Source organism: Thunnus thynnus, chromosome 24 (assembly GCF_963924715.1).
Source record: "Thunnus thynnus chromosome 24, fThuThy2.1, whole genome shotgun sequence".
NCBI classification, from domain to species: domain Eukaryota; kingdom Metazoa; phylum Chordata; class Actinopteri; order Scombriformes; family Scombridae; genus Thunnus; species Thunnus thynnus.
In genome coordinates, this window is record NC_089540.1 from 16,458,608 (window position 1) to 16,475,977 (window position 17,370).

Sequence of the window (17,370 nt, forward strand, 5' to 3'; positions counted from 1 at the left end):
GCAGCTGACAGTTTAACAGTTTAACATCACCTGTAGACTATAATATTCGCTCCTCTAATGTCACAACCCCCGACCGCCTCCCATCACGGAGCGCTTCGTTTTAGAAAGATAGTTTTTTTTTTAGCATTTAACTTCAGGTCAAAGCATCCCCTCTTTATTTCAGTCACAGTGCAGAGCTGCTCTGATGATATGTTAGCTTGATTCATATTTTTCTAACTGTTTCATGTCTCCTACTGTCACTCCTAAATGTATGTGTTTGTATTCTGATTTCTGAAAGCAGGACTTGAGGTTGCACAGTGTTTCTACTCTTTGGGAACTTCTTGTGAATGAAACTCATCCACAAACGGAGCAGAACATGGAGCCTTATATGGCAATTTCAGGGGGGGATGAACAGGTTATCAATCTGTCCTCAGGCTGAAACAAGCGATTTATGACAAGTTCAGGCAGTTAATAGTTTGTTTGATCCGACTTGGAACACTCGTACAAGCAAACCGAACAGAGAAAAGTCACATTTAGGAGAAAAATTAGAAAATGTTGCATCTCAGTTTCACCAAATCAAATAAACTCAACAGCACATTTGAACTCCAGTGTTTTTGTTACAAAATGTACACATCTCAAAAGCTAAATATGTAGCAGCACAGGTGCATACATATGTAACTCTGACATGAACAACATTATAAAATGATGGTTGTGGTCATTTTGCTCAAAAGTGAGATCCAATACATTCTGATTAATTGTTATGAATGATTGATTTTCATGAGATTATCTGACCTTTATTTAACAGCAGCTGATGTACTAGAGTGCTTAGATGTCTCACCTGTGTCAGAGATGGTCTGCGTACAGCTTCCATCTCCACCTCCATGTGGCATCACTACCATGTTAGTCCGCCCTATACTATGAAGGAGGTTCTGCTGTGAGGGGTGAGGGCCGGAATGGGACAGCGGTGGGGGATTAGTGTTGGGGCGTCCCAGTGGCATGCCATCAGGGCCGACCAGTCCACCGCCAGGCCCCATGGGCCCACAGTTACTCATGGCCGTGGCCTGCATCTGGGCCATCATGTCGGGGAACTGGCCTGGACGAGAGCCCAGGTGGCCCCCAGAGGTGTCCAAGTTCTGGCAGTGCATGGCGTCACTGGGGCCCCGCAGCCTCTGCTGGGTGAGGAGGTTCTGCTGAGGGCCTCCAGGGACCATGGATGTGGTGTCACTGTAGTGCAGCTGTGCAGCTCCTTGCGGACCAGGCCCTGCACCAGGACTGAGGCCAGGACGATGGCTGCTCCCAGCCATGTTGTGCGAGCTCTGGCAGCTCATGGACTGGAGGAGCTGGGCCATGGAGGTGTTTGGGGGAAGGGTTCCAAGTCGGCCCACTTTTCGCAGCTGTTCAGTGGCACTGGGACCTGGCATGTGGGGTCCTCCCATGCCTGGTTTGTTAAGCATGTTGTAGACCATGTTGTTACTGTTGTCATGGTTTACTGATGCACTGCCTGATGACTGCTTGCGTTTGCGCAGCGGGTCCCTCTGCTGGGCCATCAGCTTGTCTCTCAGCGCCGCACGACCACTCTGGCCTTCAGGAGTGTTAAGCAGCATGGTGGAGTTTGGCGGGAGCATGGGGTTTAAAGTGCTGTGCCCCTCCATGCCTCGAGAGCCGCTCATAGAGCCAGGGTGCCCACCGCCCCCTCCATTACCTCCACCACCTGCCCCCATGCCTGCCATACCAACACCACCACCAGCCATGCCAGCAGTGCTGTTGCCAGCAGCGCTGAGTTTATTTTGATTTGCTAGCTGTGCTTTGGCTGCCGCTGACAGGAGACTGCTGGCGGGGAAGGAAGCAGCATTCTGTTGGTTGAGGATCTGGTTGAGGGGCATCCCCAGGAGTCCTGGGTGGCCCTTCTGGGAAGCGCTGGGGGTGGCCAGAGAGGATGATGACGAGGAGGAAGAGGTGGGTGAGTACATGGGGTTGCTGTGCTGCTGGGTGCCAATTGAGTTTCCCATCCCGGACAGCAGCTGGGAGTCTTTGTACTGGTGGAGTGGGTCAGTTTTGTTGGTGGAGGGGCTGGAGGGCATGGCTGGCCTGGGAGACCCCATAGCCGACCTGGGGGAACGAGGGGGGACCTTCATGGTGCCACATGGGGCCTGGTGCCCGGAGGGCATTGCGAAGTTCCCATGGTCAGAAGAGGTGGAGGATGAGCGTGAGCGATGGGGGGAGGTCTCCATCCTCCCATGGGCGGGTCCAACCATGTGGACAGGGGAGGTGACAGGGGAAGGGGACATGGAGGAAGCCGGACCACCCTGTTGAGTCCTTTGAACATGGCCGCCATGCCCCACAGGCCCAGGCTTCACTGTGGGTAAAGGTAAGTTGCTTGGCAAGGGAACAATGGCGGGAGGGGGTATGTTTACATTCATCACTGGTACCTGAGAGTGGATGTTAGGCTGGAAGTTGGAGGGGTTTGGGGCGCTGGCCGGGGACTGGCTGACAGGCTTGCTGGGGATGGGGTCCAGGATGCCTAAGGGGTCTTTTTCAGACATCAGTTGCCTTTTCTGCAGGGCACAGGATGGTTGTATGGATGGAGGGGGAGGTACAGGATGCACAGGGGGCTGTGTTTTATGGTGGAACGGGGCACGGGGCATATCCATACCAGGGGGGAAGTTCCCCCGTGGCATGTTCATGTTCATGACAGGGCTTTTGGCAGTGGCCGTGGGGGAGAGGGGCGTGCTAGTCCTTCCTGTCATGGCGCAGGATGGCTGGCCCGCAGGGGAGCCATGGAGCATCACGTTGGGTGGGGAAAGAGGCGTCCTAGAGTTCCCATGGATGGAGGCTGAGCCGGGACTGCCGGCTCCTGGAAACCCACAAGGATTGGTCCTTGGAAAGCCCTCGGGGCTGCCCAGAGTGTCTGCACTGGGAGACTGTGAGCCATCTCCATACAGCTTAGCACTGGAGGGAGGTGGGCTCAGCATGCTACCATACCCCGCCCGGTAAGGGGATTTGGGGCCTGGCTCCCCACTGCCCAGCCTCTGAGGCCTGGTGTACCCAGAATAGAGCTCTGACTGCTGTGCTCCAACCATCTCCTGCGGTGGATACAGCCGCTGCTGTTGCTGTCCAGCTGCCATCATCATCTTGAAAGGATTCTTGCAGTCTGGGCCAACAGCATTGGGCAGGCCATCGTGGGGTTTAGTCCTTATTGCCCGTTGAGTTGTGGAATGCGCTGCGACCACAGACGACGTACCTTGAGGGCAAACAAAATACATTCAAGTTAAATCAATAGCAACACCTTGGACAAAATATGAGGCATTAAAGTCATTTTTATCTACAGCAATGTTTTTCAATCCTGGTCCTGGGGCACCCCTGCCCTGCATGTTTTAGATGTTTTTCTCTTTCAACACACCTGATTCAAATGATCAGCTCGTCATCAAGCTCTGCAGAAGCCTGACAGTGACCTATTCATTCGAATCAGGTGTGTTGGTTCAGGAAACATCTATATCATGCAGGGCAGCGGTAGCCCAGGATCAGGATTAAAAAATGATGATGTACAGGGAACAGTGGCTAGCGAACCACTGCTTGATCTCTAGAACATTATTCTGAGCACATCAGCTATTGAGAGGAAAAAAAAAAACATTAAGCCTAAAAGCAATCAGATATGTTTTAGAATTTTTGAAAATAAGCATGAACACCCAAATCTACAATGACTCTGTATGTAGTTGATTCAAATATAATATAATTAACATTCAAGAGATCAACCAAACTGGTAATGTGGGCTAAATTACCAGTCAAATTTTACCAATAATTGACTGGCTGCTGCTATTTCTACGCTCAGCAGAAACACATAAAATGTTACTGCAAATAGGAGCACCAGCAACCAACTTGCATCTAATTATCTATGAAACTTTATGTGTCTGCCAGCTGCCATCAAACTGAAACATAGATTTTAGAGCTAGCGGATCTACATGTACTCGTACCTCCCCCTGGACTTGTCAACGTGAGTGGTGGATGCGTCTCCATGCTCCTGTGCAGCGTGGCCACAGCCAGAAGCTTCCTCTTGTGAATGCAGAGTTTGGTGACATCTTCATCTGCTTTCACATCCTCCGCTGTCCTCTGCTTGACAGCTGCCCCTGGGTCGAAGTTGAACACCTGAGGAAGAACATAGGCGATTTGTGACTTGTATATAAACTGAAAAACGTTGTTATCAACTTATAATAACAACAATAAATTCACAGCTGCAGTGTCAATTGTGTTTGTCGATTGGATGTGTAAAATCAGAGAGATCTGTATTTCAGGTGACTATTTTAGAAAAGATATAAAAGATGGATTAAACTGTGGAGATTTTACAGATGCTGTGGGTCCAAAACAGAGGTGGCGTCATGCAGTTAAAAAGGTTGCCGAGCCACTTCATGGTGCCATGTGAATGTGCAGCAGCCCACACTTAAACATTATGTAAATTACAGCCAGGTGTACAAGGGCACACTGTATTTTCTTTACTCTTGTCTCTTGGGGCTCTGTGCCGGAAACAGTGCAGACTGTAATGTGTATAAACTAACTCACAGATAAACAGATAGACAGAGGCACTCCTGAGCAGCTTGGAGTAATATCCCACGTCTTATGACAGTTAAGAATTTTATACGCACGTCTCAGAGCAGGCAGGCGAGTTTCTAATCTTTCGGGGGGTTTTTGGAGTTTACATCTGCTGCATTATAATATAAATATTAGAGCAGATAAGTCAAAGTTTTCCCAGATGAGACAATATCAGCCTGTTAATGGCCTGATCTGACAGACATGGTGTGTTGGGGACAAATTTAGCATCAAGATGGATAATCGGTTGGATTACCCTATGTAATGTGATGCAGCGGATGCCTCACAACACCCCGACATTTGCAGTTTGGTCCTTCAAAGAGAGATCGGCAGAAGTGGTCATCCTGAATTTATTTCATACATTTCAAGCATACGGAACGAGTGTGGCGAGGTGGATTATGCTGCAGGAGAGGTTTGAGAACTTTCTATGGACATTTTTATACTTTTTTACACCGTGACAACGGTCACTAATGGAATCCATTGTAATACGACATGAATTAAAGCTGACTGCAGCCACCAGGCTCCATGAAGGACAAAAGTACAAACTTTTTACAGCTACCTTTAAAGCTGACAGGGGTGACTTTTTGATACTCAAAAGATCATTTTAAATACAGCCTGTCAGAAGTCGTTTTCACCTTTGTTTGACTAGTGTGACACCACTTCCTCCTCATTCCTCCCTCTATCCCTTTCCTCCCTCTGTAGCTGCAGTCAAATATGTCACGCATGTAAGGAGTCCTATTTTGAAGCCAAGACACATCAAGAGCTGACTGTCTGCTCTACATTAATATCATGTATCTGGTGAGACTCATTCTCAGTGACTTGCAGGAAGTGCAAATGTATAAGAAGTTAAACCTTCCCTGATAACCAACATCATCAAATCTGCTCCAAACACCAATCAGTTGTTACAAGCTATTACCTGATGAAACAAGCTGTTAAATAGCATTAATTATATAAACAAACCAATAATCCATAAAATGATATGAGGCTTGTGAAATGTCACGTATGACTTGATGTGGATCTCAAGCAAAGTCTGTGAAATTTGACTGTAGTGAAACCAAGAATATCACGTCTTTAGCAAATTCTTCTCCTTACAAATGTGGCTTTTTAATATTACACTGCATTTCAACCAGTGTCTTCTAACAGCGGGGATGGGATCAAACACATGATCCCTCAAACTAAACCAAAATCACGCCTGGTGTCGTCTGCTGCGGCACGCTTGAAATGACTTATAGCTCACACGGTTTCATTTTTCTTCTCAATCACCTTACAATGAACAGCGATCATCATTTTGAGAACAGAAATACCAGCTAATGCACATTTAGGTTTGATCAACTGTTTTTAGTCTGGATAGGGGCCCTTGTTCAGCTGTAATTTTTGAATAGCAGCATTTTAGTGTAATTTGCGGATAGAGACTTCCACCATAATCTCTAATTAGGGTGCTTTATGGAGCACAGTTAAGAGGCAGCTTTAAAATCTGCACCCAGCTCCTGTGTTTAAATGAATCAGGACAAAAAAAAAATTACCTTGTGGAGGATGAGTGGGCACTCCAGGCCGCATTTGCAGGTTCCATCTGTCAGCAGGTAGGTCTTCACCTGCTCCAAGCTGGACAGCACCGAGCCACTGGGACTGCACACAGAAAAACACAAATGTGAGCTAAAGCTGGTGATGTTTCCTAACAAAATACTCCTTTTGTGACATTATGTATTGCAGCACTTATTTGAATTTCCAAAATAGGTTTTTGAATACCATTCAATATTTCTGGACTGAAGCTCCTGAACACAGTAATATTTTTGCATTAAACTGAATATTTTTTGCGGAAATATTATAAAGGTTTAATGCTCCCACCACTATTTTATTCCTGACAGAATGGAAAAGACTCAGAAGAGGAAAAGAAACCAAGGCACTCCGAAATGCTCCACTGACAGACGTACAAATTATTTTTTTTTTAGGTGGGTTAGCAGCTCCTTGAGGCAGGTTTTACAGGCTTGCAACCATGAAATCAAACAGTAAAATCCTCCACCTTCATAGTCCTACCTCACAGTGGAATTACTTAAATCACCATCCATCTGAATTAAAAGAAAACTGAAAACATTATCAGTGCCTATGAGGAAAGATGAGCCTGTAACATATTGGCAGTGGACAGTGACTAGACAGTATCTTTTTGAATAAAAAGCCAAAAGTTGTCCAGTTTATCTGAAAATCAATAAATCACTCAAACCCCAGCACTAATGAATATTTCTTGAATGAATATTGCTTGGATATATCTCTCTACAGCTGGAAAATTACATAATTAGTCCAGTCTTTCTTCCTTTCGTTCATTTTGGCAGGTGAGTAAATATACCAAACATTAAGATATAAAACATTAACATTCTCATGTAATGTTTCCATATAAGTGATAAATTTGGCGGTTCTTTATTTAACTTAACTATAAAGCTATTAATACCAGCTATCTTGAAGGACTAAGGTAAACATTAGGAATGTGATCGGGAGGTCACAGCTGCAGCAAAGCTGTTTTAACCTATGAGAAATGAGAGGGGGCTTTGTGTTCGAGAAGGGTTGGCAAAAACCTGAAAAATACCTCTGGTGAAACGTTTTAAAGTTGCCACCAATGAATAAAGAACAGTATGTACCATTGGTTGTCCTTATCAAACATATACACCCATGATTCGAAAAAACAACCAGTGACTGAATCATCAGTCACTGCTGCTGTGAAAATATAAAACGTGGAGTATCTACAGTCGCACATCCCTGAAGCAAACGCACACATTCGATTTAAAAGAACATGAGCAAATACAAGTGTGCAGTGACAGTATCAGGCCACGGTCACAGAAGTAGACAGGATTCTTTCCAATACCCAAAATAAACTTGACACCAGCCAACTGCTTTAGTTCATTGTGGCTGGTAAATACACATGTTGATGTTCATGTGCCGGGAAGGACACCAACTTCCAGTCTACATGACACGATGACTGGTAAAGGATCCAACTCATTAGTCAAAGTCATAACTCTTCCAGAGGACTGGGTTTCGTAAATGAATGGTTTCTTAAAGGAGTCAATAGAAAAACCACAATGTGTTATTTTCGTGTCCAGGCAAACATGTGGGCTGCAGTTTACTTGTATCAAGGGACCACATATTGTCATGTCAACAACAGACTCTAAAAGTACAATACGGTTAAGATAATACTGGTAGATGCCAAGTAAACTACAGCTTCACCAGAGTAGTTAAGGAAATACCCATGACTCCACACTGTGAGCAACATCATGTTTCTGTTCATCTCCTGCACAGCCCATCAGTTAGAGAAACTCTATCATGGTGAGGACAGTAAACACAACCTTTTGCCACATTATAAACTAGTGATGATGATACAATTAGTTGATAAATAAGCTAAATTGATCATTCATTCAAATCATTTATCAAGGTTAAGTTGTGAAACTATCTCTGGTTCCAGTTTCTCAGATGTGAGATTATTGTCGTTCCTCGATTTTATATCAATGTAAAAAGACATTTTTTAATTTTATTGGATTTTGGATTGCTGTTGGACACAATGAGCAATTTGAAGACATCAAAATGATGGAAAGTCATTAAGTAAATGTCAAAAATACATATCTTATTTTTCAGTTCAGTTTGCTTTTTTGGCACTATCATATTCAGATACAGTATTGCCAATTACTTTGTCAAAAAGCCAATTTTTCTAGGTCAAAACTCTGCTTCAGTTGCACCATTTTTAAAAAAAAAAATTAGAACTGAAATGATTAGTCAATTAGTTGAAGTTAGTTTAATAGTTTAATATCTTTGTATGTTGGTCGGACAAACAAAACCCTACAATTTCACTATTTTCTGAAAATTTGTGGACCAAACAACTAATCAATGAATGAAGAAAATAATCAAATTCATCCATAAAGCAAACAGATTGTTTTTTGATTTATTTCCCCATATATATTCCTGTGTACTCAATCTGTTAACCTCGTGTAGCGGACCTGCTTGCTCTCGAACCCGTTTGATTAATTCTTTGATTAATTCTTCCTACCTTATGTATACGACCCCTCCGCCTTGCTCCGCCTTGCGCTGCCAGCCAATGGGGACCTGGACAGGGACGGCCTGCCTCTCATCTCCTGCCTCACAGTCCTTTCCGCCATTCATTGCTCCACTGGTTTTACGCTCGACACCTCAGAGGTATATATATCAGACATCAACCAGTGTCTTCGCAATGCACGTCATGTTCGTCTTCCAATGCCGTGGTGGAGGTGAAGGTGGGAGGGTTGAGGAGATGGGTAGGGCTGCAGGATTATCCTTCAATGGGACTCTGCTCTCAGATGGAGCTGATGGGATGGTAGGTGGGTGGGTGGGTGGGTGGGTGGGTGGTCGGGTAGGGTGAGGCGAGCTCACGGGAGACCCTACCCTTTTAGCTGCTTCATGGCTACAGTGCTGAATGGCACGTGGACTTCCATTACTGCATCTTGTCATTCAGAGCCATCCGACTCGAAGATGCTGGCTGAAAAGGTGAGGATCTGGAGTCGGCGTGCGCTGTGCTTTCACAAGAGTCCTTTATTATTAATTTGTCTTTTGCCGCCCAGAATACCGCCCCTCAGCTGGACTAGTAGAATGTGTTCAACATATTGGTTCCCAAACGCAGTTGGGTAGTGGTATTCCCATGGTTCCTGTGTGGGTAGAAGAGAAGAGAAACGCGCAACAATGAATTAGTGGTCAGTGCAATCCATTTTCTTTGTCAGTGATTTGATCTGCTCTGGGAAATGGAGAAATAAGTTGTATAAAAGCCTCTTAAATATCTGAAACCAATGTTTTCATTTATCACCATTTATCTATTCTCTGTTATGAGTGCAAAACGCTATGCTAAATTCTTGTTGGAGAAGCTGTTTTGAATGGTAAAAAATAGTCACAAAAACATAATCTGGCAACCACAGGACATCTTGGTTATTTACAGCCTTGATACTGGTCAGTCTCTTGCCAGCCACCACACACACTGACTTTTACACAATTACATTTATTTACTTGTCTGTAGCTAGGGTTGGGTACCGAACTCTGTACTTTAAGGATACCAACCAAATTACATCGGTACTACTGAATACTTATTCATGTTAGATCAATCAGTGCCAAATTTTGATACCTTGGGAGTGGGTTGTGATGTGCATTCAAATAAATATTGGTGAGATTCCTTATGAGCCTTTCAAAAAAGTCCTCCTAGTTTACCAACACATGCAAAAATTCTCTCCTGTGTTCTTGTTTGTACTTTCAGATATCAGCGTTATTTTACTGTTTCCTTATTGCTTTCAGCTGTATCGGAGTTGTGTTAAGTTACTGCTGATGAAAACATTTCCTGCTGCTTCGTATTAAAAGCTTTTCACTGACTAACAGAAAACTTGTATTTTAAGGAACTTATTGGAAATGAAATGTGTTTATCGTTGAGTTAGCAGAGCTTCGTTAGCAGTGCTATTCTTCAATGAAAAAACAAGTCAACTCAACAAGATTTGGAGATATTTGGAGCTATTTGTTCAGCGAGTAGAAATAGTGGAGAGGAGAACACTACAAGCAGAAACAACCACAGTGATGATGACGTTTGATGAAGAGCTGCAGACGACAAGCTTTAAGTGCATTTCCAGCAAACAGCACATCTCCAACAGGTAGCCTAAACAACTTAATTTCCCTTGTTTATTATTAATTTATTATTGTTTATTTTACCTTACATAACAAAACGTTCTAAATAAATATGTTGAAATTGAGAAGTTTAGACTTATTTTTTACAACTGAAATTAAGTTGTTATCACAGAGAAAGTTAAGTACGGACAAAAGGTACCGTTGGGTACCAGTGCCGGTTTAAATGTGAACTGTAACTAACCCTGTTTGTAGCCTACATCCAATTATAGTAGCCTACTGGTTATTTCCACTTCATATGTGTTGGGCAAAATGGTTTAAATCATTATCACAATAGTCACAAGGATATTTTTGTTGTGGTGTACATCACAAGTTGTCTTACGAATACAATAGCATGTTAAAACCATCAAACATCGGACTCAGCTCATTAAATTGAATCGAGTTTTTCTTGCTTTTGATTATGATCCAAGTTTTCAGATATTATATTGTATTGGCAAAAGTAATCTGAAATTTATTATTATTTTCCTACATAATACAGCACAAGACATACTTCTGGCGAGGGTTTTAGCAACTCAATCTGTTTGCTTTGGTTTATTTGGTGGTTTGTAGGAATGGCTACCGCCGTTTTCACCAAGCTTTTTAATACATATTTTATACAGTCTGTATATTTATATAGCCAGCACTGATCAATGAAGAGAAGTCTTAAGTGGCCCAAATGACAATCTTGCAGATCATCTCAGGATAACTGCATATTTTTACTAAAACGCTTCTTATGTTAATATTCAGAAATTGTAGGTTTCGAATACAACTTATTATACATTAAACTGTCATACTGAAATATTTTCTCATCAAATTATGACAATATGGCAAGACAACAAAAAAAATGCCATTTAATTTTTATGCAGCAATATTGGCAGTTTTTCCTCCTCTCTCAGAAAATGAATTTCAATCACAGGTACAAGCCCATCAAGGGTGGTAAATCAGGCACAGTTCAGTCTGTGAGTGACGGAGCTCCATGCAAAGCCTCCTCTCAGCCGCTGGTGCTGCTGACTCATAACTGCCCTGTGAGCTGCTGAGACCAAACCCAGCGACACCACCACAGAGGAAGAGAGGTAAGGAGGGTTGTGCTAACCGTGGCACAGTAAAAAAAAAAAAAAAAAAAAAAAAAGAGGCAGCAGTTAGATGTATGCTGTTTATCTGGAAATACGCAGCAACAGTCGCACCTCATCATGTCAGGAGAGGTGCGTAGCATCCTATCAGAGAAACCACCACATCGTTAAAATCTCATTTGTAACTCCCTGTTTGGAAAATGCAGAGGTAACAGAGAAAAACATAATTTCTATTATTGTGCTCACGTTGGAGGAAAAAACTAATTATTTTCCCCAACAACTGCAGCACTGTTGTTTGAGGATGTCTCAGGCTGTGACAAAGGTTTCACCCTTATTTTAAAAGGTTTTTATTCGATATTTTGTCTTTTCATTGTTATGATATAGCGGAGAGACACAGAAACGGTTTGGAGAGAGGGAAGTAATGTGCAGCCAAAGTCTGGACCAGATTCAAACCAAAGACATTTTGATTAAAGCTTACAGAGGTGCCTTCGCCAAACGTTTTCATCTCAACCTTTGTCAAAAAGGTTGGCAAAAAAAAAACAAACAAACAAAAAAAAAACACTCCCTGAATCTGCTACGCTGCTAATGTGAAAGCACAAATTTAAATCTCAACTTTTACCATTTTACTGCTCATTTCTCTCCACCATTTCCTGACTCTCAACAACTACCATATCCAAATTACACACGGCACCTACTAATCTGTAACCTTTTATTGCTGGCTGATCTTTTTTTAAGATTACGTTTTTGGCCTTTTTCGCATTTATTGCACACAGCAACAAGAGAGCCACAGACAGAGAGGGAGAAAAGGCAGAGAAGAGCAGAAAGGTGCTCAAACTCAGGGCATTGTGGGTACATCAAAACCCGATCCTAAAGTGGATTATTCATCCTGTGTGGTTGCTTTGCAGCTTGCAGCTATGATAGTGTTTTCTAAATCTATGGTGGATCGCCAGAGTGCTTTGTACAACTGTATCACCTGAGGTAAAAAAGTAAAGTAAAAATAAAACCTCAATCATGGAGACAAAGCACAGGTACAGAGTGAAAGTAGCTGACCATGTTTGCCATGTTGTTAATACACTCCTAACACTTTCTGCAGCCGCTTCACAGTAAACGCCCTGCAGGGAAGAGGATTTACTGTGAAGTAGCTGCAGGATGCGTTGAGTGATCGTCACTGGCTGTGGCTCAGCTTAGGTTAGTTAGTTTTTAATCAAGATTAGACCTTGATCTGAATGAATATTGGGATATTTACTCACAGCTTTTTTTTGTTTTAAGATTGAAAACATTTGTATTTTTTGACGCTTTAATGCAACAAAAGCGAACGTAACAGCAGAGCAGGATTAAATTACTACAAAACGCAAACCTAGATGGCATTATGTCAGAGTGAATCATAAAAAAAGACAGATAGAAGGATATTTTTCAAGGCTGCTGGGTGCACATCATTATCACAAGAAGAAGCCGTGGACCATGTATGAGTTCGGTAATGTGCCAAGAAGGCATAGCAATGATTAGAGGAGATACAATATTTTCAAACAGCTCCGTAATCACTGCTAGAAGAAAGAAAATGGTGAAATAAAATGAATTATTTTGCAGCACTGGAACACCATTTCAGTCCATCTGTAGCATGTTGACGCCAAACCCCGAGGATACCTGTGACTCCTAAAGGCAACGGGTCCACTTGTCAACTTTTCTTAATCACATAAAGGATTTTATTCATGACACATAGGCTCAGGAATAAAAAAAAAAGAGAGGTTATACTAAATATGAATCCCGTAACAAACAGTTTCCCTTCGTCCTCAGCGTGTGCTGTTGTTGTTGCTACTGTTTTGTCATCACAAATGATGTTGGGGCGGGATGCCCTTAATAAACGACAAGGAGAGTAATGTGGAGCCTGACAACGTCACTGCAGAGTCACTGATGTCTGCCATTTGAGACAAGACTGCAGAAATAGTGTGAGGCTCATACAATCTGTCGCACATAAGAAAGTAAATCTGATCTATTTGATTTTTCTCATCCCCCCCCAACATTAAAATATAAAATTAAGGAAGAGACGCACCACCGTTGGGGAGGGGGGGGTTGGCACACAAAATGGGAATTCTTCACAGTTTTGGACTCAATCCAGCTGCAAACTTCATACAAGCAGATCAAGAAGAGGACTTGTGGGAAAAAAAAAAAAGTCTATGCAGAAACAGATGTAAATACAGCCGCTGGAGACGTACAGCAATGTAGAAAGAAGGGAAATAAATATTTTAGATAAGAAGTCACATCAAAATGACAAGTGGAACCACAGCCAAAGGTTCATGGGTAACTGAATTTGCAGTCCATTAAAGATGGCAGTTTATGTAAATGAAAACATTCTCTCTTAATGTCCAAATTTCAAAGAATGTGATCAGACCAAGTAGCTCGTCTGCATTTCATTACATGGTGAAGATGCGGATTTCTTTATCTCACGTCTTAGTATCATTAAAAAGTGCTGGTAATGTGATATTCAGTATGTTTTGCTATTTACAGTAAAATTATTGCGCCGTAACAGCTCTTTATTTATTAGAGGATCACTGGAGCTTAATGTTCAGATTTACTTTGCCGTAATAAAAGGTCTATCCAACCAATAAACACTTTTAATTGACTTGAATCTTGACCAGAACAAGAAAACAAACTTTTTATCTACTGGTCACAGCAGCTGACAAACTTCACCCGCTCTAGATTTAGATCAGAACAAGACGTTCAAAATGATGCCTGTAGCAGAACACAAGTTTACCAACATTTAGATTGTAGTAAATTCTCTAACCCCGCATCCAACGGGACACCATAACTCTTTACTGTGTTTCTTCCGTGCCAAACAAATAAAGCCAATTAGAAGCGATGAAAGCTAGGGGATGGCCGTTTTCAGACCTGTGAAATCAATGTTACACATTCTCATTTGCTGACCCTAGATGTGCCTCGAAGCAGGCACAACTTAACCTGCCTCAATGTGATTTAAGGTCACACTCTTAGCTCTATCTTAGGCTCTATTAAAACCAAGTATACATTGACAAAGATACTGTTTATACCCAGCTGAAATGGACAGGTTACAAGTATCAGAAGTGATCTTGAATGCATTCAAGGGACTATTTATGATCAGATTTTGCTTACATTTGCGCTATTTGGTCCGTCACCTTGAAGACAGACAGCATTTGGGAGGTTTATAATGTTATATGCACATTATAAAGTCAGGTAGGTAAGGTGAGAAACCGTTTACAGTTGCAAATGTCCATGACAACCTCTGAAAACAGACCCAAATCCATTTTAGGTGTATTTTACGCCTGTATTTAGAGCTCAGCGCCTGTGAACATATCTCCTCAAGTACATTTAGTGCTATAAGTGAACAGGGTCTGTCATATATATTGTCAAATAAAACAAGACAGGGGAGAGCAGCAATGCAAGTTATCTGCACAAAGCATGCACAGTGTGTGGAGCGTAAATCAAGGCATGATAAATATGACACAAACTGTGCAACACCTCAATGGACTACACTACTAGCAGGCTACATTAAACCCTTTCAGTCTCAATCTAGCGTTTTAAATCTAACTGGAGACACGTTAACTTGGCTAAGGTTAGCTTTAGGAGTAAATTAGCCATATTGTCCTGCACCAGACTTCAAAGTTGACAGCTACACAAGCTGGCCGTCTCGTTGGCTACATGACAAGACTTTTCTCCTGCAAACTGGAGAGCATGACATCCCCAAAACAACCTACACGTTAGATGATAGCCAATTAGCTTGGTGAACATTAGCCAGGGCTGCCTATCAAACTGTGCCAAGTGTTGCTTTATTAACGTTTTAACGACAAATGTCTTGGATGTCTGGCGTTTAAGGTTGTTTAGTTCATCACAGGGCGAGATGTGCGGCTAAAACTCATCACCTGGAGGCCTCCGCGTTAACAAGTGACCGTGTCAACAAGCAAAATCAGTCTTGTCTGGCTGCTTTTTGATGCATTGGACACAGCTTCAGAACTAGCTGGGGGTTAGCATGCCAAGCGTCAGCTAGCCAGCTAGCTCGTTGTAACGAAAATGAATTAGAGGGCGAGCTCGGCTAAGCTAATAACGTTTAAGCATTTAATTGGCGAACCGTAACCGGGGTCGTGCACGTTGAGGACCCGCAGCCGAGATTCCGACTTCAAATTGTCGAAGTAAAAAGCAGCTAGGCCCGCGTCAGGGTTTCAAAGCCAAAGGAGGCCAAAGGAGGCCGAGTTAGCACGGGTTAGCTTAGCATGCGAGCTAACAGCCGTTGCGTTTGCAGAGAGAGAGAAGAAGAGAGAGACTAACGTTTCTGTCTGCGTCAAACCAAGCCGTAAACACTCCGTTCTTACCCGGGCATCCCAGCGAATGCGTACCGGTGCTGAAACAGTGAACTGTGCAAGCAACGGTACGTTTCTGAGCATAAGAAAAATAAGAATAAGCAGCCTACCCATTTAGCTCTCTGCCTCTGCTGCTTCTCCTACACTGGGATATTGGAAATGATGGAGAGCCGCACTGGGCATGCGCGGCAGAGGCAGCCAGCAGATGGGAGAGGTGATGCACAGTTTCCCCCCAGAGCTCAGATATACATGAGCCCTGCAAAGGCAAAAGTTGAGACCAAAATTATCAACAGAACAAGGACACAACTGGTTTCATGGCGGGGGTGACACATGCAAAGACACAGCCTGTAATAATGGGTCTCAAACTGGATTCTGGTGGTCCACAGGGGCCCCTACAGGAGCTTCAAGTGTCCCAGAATGAAGGATAGTTAAATGTCTCTTTTATTTCACTTACTAGACGTAAAGATCACCTCCAGGCATGTTTTAAAATGTATATACAATACTCTACTTTGAATAATAATTTGTGTCTGATATGGGTTTTCCACAAAAAAGTTAAATTATCTTGTTAAAATCCTTAAACTGGCATCTCTTTCTTCTCCCTCGTTAAAAAAAATCCAGAATCTATAAATATGCAAATGTTTTTTCATTTCAGAAGTTTAGCTGCTGGACACAAAATGTCTCCTACTTCATTGTAAAGTCCATTCTCAGTGTATGCACACTGGAGGCTTCAAGTTTCCACATCACACCTGTGTAAGTTCAATATTGAACCAGGATTGGCTCCAAACTAGTTGTGATGTCACAAATCGTGCTTGTAGGCCCCCCCTTAAAACTGGATTTTCAGTGAGCACAGAGAAACTTTTCAGTTTCAGCAAATTAATGTAAAAACAGCCTTGTAGTGTCAAACTCTACACATACATCATTCTACACAGTGAAGCTCAAACATCCAACAAGAAGAAAAACATATTTTAGAGTGAAGGGGGTTCACAGTTTTTCAAATCTGTCATAAAACAACAGTCAGGAGCCTAAATGAACTCTGAAACATGTTTTTCTTGCTGTAATCATTCCTCATGTTCATACCGACAAAATCCACAGTCCCCAATCTGTGCAAAAATGTATTTAAAACTTTATCTGAAGCTAATATGAAGCTTCACCGTCCAAATGAGTCAAATCAGTGTTTTTAGTGCCAAAGTTCCTCTTTTTGTTACTATACTTCCACCACAGCTCAACAGGGAAACACTGTCCGAGGAAACACAAAGAGGGAATTTGATGCTGAAAAGACTGTAAATGTGTCAGATATCCACTTGATATGACTAACTCAGACTGCTGAAGCCTCGTATAGGCTTCACATCACTTACATTGAAAGCACATTTGAAGGAGATCTTTTAATAGCTAGTATGAAGAGGAGGAATGATTACAGTGAGGAAAACCTCTTTCACTGTTCATATGGACACCTGACTGTTGTTTTAAGACACACTTGAGAAATTGTGGACCTGTCCTTCAAACACAATGATAAAATATAAGATAATTACTAATTTTATTCCTATTATTGCTAGAAGGGATGGCTGTTTAAAGGCTGAAACTAGGATCCTGCAAATAATTCTTGGATTAAAGCTGCTCATGTTTGACCATTTTAACACTAAACATGGTCTAGAATGTGAAAAAGCTGTTGTAGCAGCATTTAAATGAAGGAAAATTATAATCAACGCCTCACATTCATGCGAAAACTGACGTAATGTAATGGTAAGTTGAGGGCTTCCCACAGA

General features: G+C 42.5%; 1 protein-coding gene across 1 annotated transcript in view; it reads right to left on the reverse strand.

The window, feature by feature from the left end:
* The window catches only part of LOC137176749 (methyl-CpG-binding domain protein 5-like), a 28,861-nt gene extending 13,068 nt beyond the window's left edge, over positions 1-15,793 (reverse strand). Inside the window, exons 1-5 of the mRNA XM_067582649.1 lie at positions 15,718-15,793; positions 8,588-9,218; positions 6,084-6,186; positions 3,951-4,122; positions 818-3,220 (exon numbers count right to left, since the gene is read on the reverse strand). Of these exons, the coding sequence (XP_067438750.1) occupies positions 818-3,220; positions 3,951-4,122; positions 6,084-6,186; positions 8,588-8,700 (2,791 nt within the window). The 5' untranslated portion in view covers positions 8,701-9,218; positions 15,718-15,793. The remainder of the gene's footprint in view (positions 1-817; positions 3,221-3,950; positions 4,123-6,083; positions 6,187-8,587; positions 9,219-15,717) is intronic.
* Positions 15,794-17,370: the final 1,577 nt, after the last annotated feature.